General features: G+C 39.4%; 1 protein-coding gene across 1 annotated transcript in view; it reads left to right on the top strand.

Moving 5' to 3' along the window:
- The first annotated feature begins 384 nt into the window (after positions 1-384).
- Positions 385-7,510, top strand: part of LOC127180359 (RNA polymerase II elongation factor ELL2) — a 51,093-nt gene continuing 43,967 nt past the window's right edge. The window contains exons 1-2 of the mRNA XM_051134344.1: positions 385-556; positions 4,684-4,731. Of these exons, the coding sequence (XP_050990301.1) occupies positions 419-556; positions 4,684-4,731 (186 nt within the window). The 5' untranslated portion in view covers positions 385-418. The remainder of the gene's footprint in view (positions 557-4,683; positions 4,732-7,510) is intronic.

Below are 7,510 nucleotides of genomic sequence, written 5' to 3'. Positions count from 1 at the left end.
GTCTTTACTTCCACATACTGAGCAGGTGCAATGGACATTCACATATTTGGAAACCTGACAGCTTCCAGGATATATCTTATTTAGTATTTTAAACTGATTTTTTTGTGAAATACACAACTTACGAATAAAAGTCATGTTTAATATTCTCAGCACAGGCTGTCCAATAGAACTAGGATTTTTTCATTATTACATTCCTTGTCATACACTAAATCCAACTTTATTATGTCACCATCATCCTAATAAGCTGAGTTACACTACTACGTATAATTCTCAAAAACATAAGATTATTGTTTGTGCGTACGTGCGTGTGTGTGTGTGCGTGTGTGTCTATGACGTCCCCACAACGCTCTCCCGTAACCCCGCCCAGCGGAGAGTGACGTTTGGACTAGAATGTCGCCAGTTCACCTCAGTTCCAGACATGGCAGCGTTGAGACAGGAGCATCGGTATGGACTCTCCTGTGGAAAGATTAATAAAAGCATTCCCAACAAAACCATTTTTCACGTCAAGCTAACCGACACCGCCATCCGGACGCTGGAAGCTTATAAGAATCTCAAGGTAACGCGTTTGAATGTATTTCGCAAGTGTTTATTTGCTCCACTGACCTCAGTGGGACAGAAAGAAAAGTTCAGAACTCAGAACTTCAAAACATTTCCTCCCGTTAGTTGTTTGTAAAGTGTTAATTTGTTTACCCAGAGTCCGTCGCTTTAAGTGCCATATGCTGTCTTGCCAGGGACAGATAACGTTAGTAACAGGAAGAAAATCGGACACATCCAGTTGTTACTGTTGCGTTAAAGTTCGCTTGTATTTAGTTTTGCTTATTTGTTGTTTTAGCTGTTACAAAACAAAAGAAAATATCAACCGTGTTATTTTTGCGTTAAGCCAGTTGGAATTGGCTTTGCGAAATCTCCTGTCTTCCTCTTTAGATTCAAAGTCGCCGCTTTATTTTTTCTGACAAATGATACGAAATGCAACATGACACTTAATGCTAAACACTGCGTTACTTATAATTACTGTCATTTTAAACTGAAGATGAAAATTGTTTTTTTACTCATAACACTCACGGGGATCTTACGGTCTGAGAGGGGCTCAAGGCTCAAGCTCGATCTTATGAACTATAAACGTTGAGTAGCATTTAGCAATTTAAATAGTCGCCGAGCTGTTTTTTTCATTTCCCTGTAAATATTTTATTGACTCATATTCGAGAGTAACATTTCAATTTGCTGCACAGGTTTAGCAAACCAGATTAAAAGCGCATGTAACCTCGTATTGTTTCTTTAGGTGGTGTTTAAGATTAAGTTTATAATTAGTTCTTCAACTATAAACTATTGGTTAACTTAAATAAGCGTATGCCAGCTGCTCGGCATCTGAAATGATGTTTAAATCCTTATATATGTTGTTACAAATCTCTACGACTTTGTATTTTCCGCAGAACACAAAAGGAAGATGTTCTATAGAGTGACAGCGTCAGTCCCCATTCACTTTCATTGTTTATTTGTATGAAATACAACATGAATGGGACTTGAGGCTGTCAGTCGGTAACATTGTAAATAAAATCTCCTTCTGCGTTCCGTGGAAGAAAGAAAGTCCGGCGGGTTTTAAACAGCATGCGGTTGAGTATAATATAACAGAATTTATTTTGGACGAACTATCCTTTTAAATGTCATTTTCGCCTCACGTAAACGGTAATTCCTTGTCAGTTAAACGCCGTTAAGTAATCAATACATTTCTCATTGTCACCGTCGGCGCGACAGCACAGATTCCAGTAATATCAATAATATCCCAGCGGTAAAACGTGTACGCCAGCTGGACGGGGCACTTGGCCAGTTAGCTTCACCTCAACCCAAGCGCTTCTTGTAGATGATTGGACGATAAAGGTGTGTTTTTGTTGGCGTGCTCTGTCGTATTGTTGTCAGTCCTTTAAACGCTTGGACGCCGTCCCGATGCCATCGCTCATTGGTCAGTCAGGCGGTGTAGAATGTCGTTTGACCCAATCAGAACACGAGAAGACTTCCTAGCGCTTGCAACAGGAGCTCGATAATGAATGTTCTATTGTCAATCATATGTGACGTAGCAGAAAGTGTGAAAAGTAGAAATAAATACGGTGGTCAAAATAATCTTTTGGGGTTGGGGGAATTTTTCTGACAACTATATGTTTTTGTCAGCAAGTGTACAAGTTATTTATAACTGCCCCGTTTCATTTACCTGAACGGTTTCACTCAGTAACTTAAGTCACAACAATACAGCAGGCAGTCTGTCAGTGTCAGAAATTTACAGTAAAAATGCCTTAACATGCAGTGAAACAAAAATGCCCTCTGCTATAAATTCCTCTGTTTTGTATTTGCATTATACTTTGTAAAATTCAGATGTTAAGTTAATAAGAAGTATTGACAGTTTATGGTCACGCTATAGCTTTGTGGTCAAGTCAAACATATGATGGGTTTTGGTTTGCATATTAGAATGTTTATCAAATACAAATGAGGTCGGAAGAAAGAAAAACAACAACAACAAGATCATTCATCATATTAATACCAAAGACACGGTCAAGTCAGGTCATTAGATACCTCAGTGTCCTCCTCTGAACTGTGCTCATTATGTTCCTATAAGCTTTCACTGCACCAGAATGTAAAAAACAAAGTTCAAGTTAGCTACAGCAGCAGCAGCACCACCACCCCCTTCAGTAATGTTTAGCCACTAATCCGACCACATGACAGCAAACGCAGAACCTATAAGCCTGTATTTTTTAATAAGCAACTTGAGCTGTGTTGTATGTGTAGGGTGACATTTCGACCTCTCCCTCTAACATCCATAATAGATAAACATGCTTGTTGACCAAAGCTCCAGCTGTACCTTGAAGATAATAAGTGGTATCTTTTGACCTTGCTTAATGGTTTCGAGCTATGCTCAGGGAAGCCTCAGTTTTTTGTTTTTTTTTGTCCATGGTTGTGTCTCAGCAATTTACGTTAGTGATGTGAATGAGTCTGTTTCGTATATGCCGTTAATGTTTCTGGACGTTGGATGAATGTTAAAAGCTGAGTAGAAGAGATGGTTATATAAAAGGCCCATTTGTACACACTTTATGTGGGGGACGAATAATGTCCAGGCCTGCTTGATTTTATCTAAAGCACCTTTAGAAATGTTTTTTTTTTTTTTTTGGAACTTAACTTTAGTTCTAATTAGTGCTAAGGTGGCTAAAAGCCTTTCCCATGATGTCTGCCCTGTCCCACCCCCCACTTCTTCTACACACTCAACATCCTCACACTCATCCATGCCTCACACAATAACATTTGATTGACTCATGTAAGGTCTTTCAAGTTGAGATTTATTAATCGGACACATTCCAGTGCAGATTAGCAAAGCCCGGCCTTGATCTTTAGGCTCGCACAAGCAGAACCATGACACTGCCGAGAGGCCAGTGACAGCCAGCCTTTCATTCTCTCAGAAACAACCCCCCTCACTCGCAGTCTGCATGAATTAATACAGGAGAGAACTGTGCCTCTGTCAACGGGGGCAAGCAAGTAAGAGGAGACTGTAATTACTGTGAAGGGAGGCTAATAGGTAGGCATGATATTTCACCGAAGTTAGTACCTAAACACAGCTTGTGGAAATGCTGGCATTGAGGGTAAACAATTAAGAAAATGAAAACCCTCATGTCGTTCCAAACCTGCATGACTTACTTTTGTGGAGCAAAAACATTGGAAAAATGTTTTTTGGCCATACAGTGAATGTTAATGGGGTCCAGTTGTGTTGTTTTTGATTGTGCGGACAAAAATGTGTAATTTAGTGTTTTGTAGAAGAAAGTCACACAGGTTTGGAATGGAAAGACGAGTTTTCAGTTTTGAAAGTAGCATTTGCATTGTTTTTGTTAACCCTCGTAATTCATTTATGATCTGCATGAATTTGGTGGAACGTAAGCTTATAAAAGTCATAGCTTAATATTTTTCAACTTAAAACATATTGTATCTGATCAGTAACTTTATGTTAATCAGTCAATGCACCGAATGTGACCCTGGACCACAAAACCAGTCATAAGGGTAATTTTTTTTAAAAAAATTGGACATAGGACAATATTTGGCCAAGATGCAACTATTTGAAAATCTGGAATCTGAAAGGATAAAAAAATTTAAATATTGAGAAAATTGCCTTTAAAGTTGTCCAAATGAAGTTCTTAGCAATGCATATTACTATCAAAAATTAAGTTTTGATATATTTATGGTAGGAAATTTACAAAATATCTTCATGGAACATGATCTTTACTTAATACCCTAATGATTTTTGGCATAAAAGAAAACCAAACATATTTTTGGCTATTTATACAAATATACCTGTGCTACTTAATACTGGTTTTGTGGTCCAGGGTAAAAAATGTCAAATTATTGAATGTTTCTGTGTTATTACTATGTTATTACCATATTATAGTCTGTTTGTTACTTAAAAAAATATAATTTTTTCGCAACTTTCACGGTATATGAATTAATAGTTGTGGTGCATTTCACAAGTTTGGTTCCAGTTCTAAAAACAACTTTAATTTTATCTCCCGGGTCTGAAATGCATTTTGAGGGTTCCAGCCTAGAAATTCAGCTGGAGATTATTCATTTCCAAGATTTCATCTTTGCTCTCTAATCCTTTATATAATAATAATAGATGCTAACCAACCTCTTCTACCTTTTTTATTCTGTCCCCAGGGGTCCTTACCAAATCAGCCGGCAATTTGCTTCAAGGGGAACCAGGGGGTAAGATGAATGTGTTTTTCCTCACCCCTCCTGATGCCTAAAAATTGCAATGCTTTAATTAGACCTGATTGTCGAGTCGTGCAGCAAAAAACTCACGGCACCCCTCAGTCGCCTGCATGGTCTCGCAATATTTTATGAGCTCTGAAACCATCGCCTGAAATGGAGAAGGAACTGTAGTTTGCAGTGACGCCACCCTTAGGGCCTGCCCGACCAGATTGGGAACATTTATATAATTATAGCAGCACGCATGTTCATCAGCACAGTTATGAGCCGTAAATTAGAAAAGTGTCAGCGTTTGGATGCGATTCTTGGCTTTCCAGCGGTTTGGCTTATGTGAGAGTATTGTTATTTACAGCTAGTGAAACTGGCAGTGGCGTGCGGTCACACTGTACGACCTAGGTGGATTTTGGGTAGGGGGTGCATTCCAGTGAAACGACTGTAAAGAAAGATGCCTGTGTCTAACCGGATTAGCACATTCAGCCGTAGCACACCTCCCCATCAGCGTCTGCTTGCCACAATCAGCCCCGTCTGATCCAGAAGCGGGACAGGATAGGCACTCGCTCCGCACACAAACGGCGGACTGTGCTTGCGGTCGGAAGCCCGGGAGAGGCTACTCAACACCCCCGAGCTGCTCGCCAGGTTACTGGGTCAGACTGGCGACTGGAAAGGCTTTGTCAAGAGCTCTGGGAAGAGGTGGGGGTGTTGGTAAACCCAAGGGAGCCTCTTGTGTCTCTATGCCTGTTGTCTCAGTGCAGACATGAAAGACCTGCGACAAGGAGGGGGATAACCATGGCCGCCGTGTCTCCTAAAGCATCGTCCGACCCCCACAAATTCCACAATTATAATATGCAAAATACTCTCACATGTAGTCACGCAATATCTGATCTAATGAAGTTTCTTTCCCCTTTAAAATTGGAGTAGTTGTGTCAAGTGTGTAAAACTGGAATCCGTTCTAATTGTCGAATTAGATTTAGTGATTATATCTTTAGCCCATTACATATTCAAATTGTCTGCACTGAATTTAACCGTTCATCCCCTCCTCCTCAGATAATGGGCTGCTGGGCATTAATGAGGTGTTTGAGCCGAGTGTGTGTGTGCGTGCACACACATGTGTGTTTGTATGTGTGTCAGGGTGACAAATTAAGCTATTACAGCTGGGGGTAGGGAGTGATGTTAAGTCCACACTACTGAAACCACGTTATCAGTCATTCTATTAGCCGTAACCTCAGGATGCTTTCACTTCACTCAGGTTTGATATAATATGGGGTATCATAGTTTTATAATGGATGGATATCTTTGAACAGCACTTGGGAGATGCACATTCCCATTTCTGGTCCTGCTTAGCCAGGTAATTTTCGTCCACCTGCAGGAGGGCTCCCCAGTACCAGGGAATTCCCATAAACCTTGTCCTGGCTTGTCTCCAGTTTTTCGAGGTGCAACGTGGAAAAGTCAGGAAGTGCCCTGCTGAGGATTGTCAACTGCCATTTTCCACTATCTTGAGGAGATGGTACACCGAAAATGGAAATTCTGTCAGCATTTATGTCAGTCCAACCCCTGTATCACTTTCTTTCTGTTGTGGAACTCGAAAGAATTTGAGTTACAGTTTAAGTCAAAAGTTTTCATACACCTTGCAGAATCCGCAAAATGGTAATTATTTTACAAAAATAACAGGGATCATACAAATTGCTTGTTGTTATTATTATTATTTTTTTTTAGTACTTATCTGAGTAAGCTATTTCACATTAAATAATAGCTGGCTTTTCTTCAGAAAAATCCTTTAGGTCCCACAAATTCTTTGTTTTTTCAGCACATTTTCACATGTCATTTTTGAGATCCATCTTTTCACACTGAAGACAACTGAGGGACTCATGCAACTATTACAGAAGGTTCAAATGCTCACTGATGCTTCAGAAAGAAATTTAACTTATTTTGTCTTCTGGAAAACATAAAGTAGCTTCTGAAGAGCAGTACTTAATGGAAAAAAAAAACTATGATATTTAGGCAAAATAAGAAAAATGTACACATCTTCATTCTGTTCAAAAGTTTTCACCCCCCCATGCATCAGTGAGCAAAACAGTTTTAATAATGGGAGATGGAAACACATTTTGTGAATATGTCTGAGGCGCAAGTAATTTATTATATATGAAAATTATTACATTCAGTGGCTTCTTCTACTTTTCTTAGTGATATTTAGTGCCAGTTATCAGGAAGTGATGTTCTCTTTGACTAGGTGATATTCCAATTTTGTCTGGAATATTAAATCCACAACTTTGGATTGAAATCCGACTGCTGATTTCTGTAGACCTAAAATTGTTTGTTCACCAACATTCTTCAAAATATCTTCTTTTGTGTTCCACAGAAGAAAGAAATGTGTACATATTTGGAACGACACAAGGGTGGCTAAATGATGACAGAATTTTCCATTTGTGGAGGACTTGTTCCACTGACAGTGTCTTGATAACGTGCGCTCATGTGGCACTTAACAAATAATTTAGCCATCATTGGGTTTTTACAGATGGGGAGCTTTAATTTGCTCGATTCTCTCCATCTGTGGAGGAGGATGATGCAACTAGCAAGAAATAACACAAGAAAAAATGTTTAGAGTAGTAAAATTCCTTTCATATTGCAGCGAGTGATCCCCAATCCTGGAGGATTTATGGAATCTGAATGCTTTTGATGGCGTCACTAGGGATGTTCGGGTTCAGTTTGGATTCTCAAAGACTGGGATTTCACATCATGCAGCCTCATTTTCTTTTGGTAATTGGATTTTTGCTACACA

Source organism: Labeo rohita, chromosome 18, assembly GCF_022985175.1.
Source record: "Labeo rohita strain BAU-BD-2019 chromosome 18, IGBB_LRoh.1.0, whole genome shotgun sequence".
Taxonomy (NCBI): Eukaryota; Metazoa; Chordata; class Actinopteri; order Cypriniformes; family Cyprinidae; genus Labeo; species Labeo rohita.
Note: the sequence above shows the minus strand (reverse complement) of the source record. Positions and strands in the feature narration are given on the sequence as shown.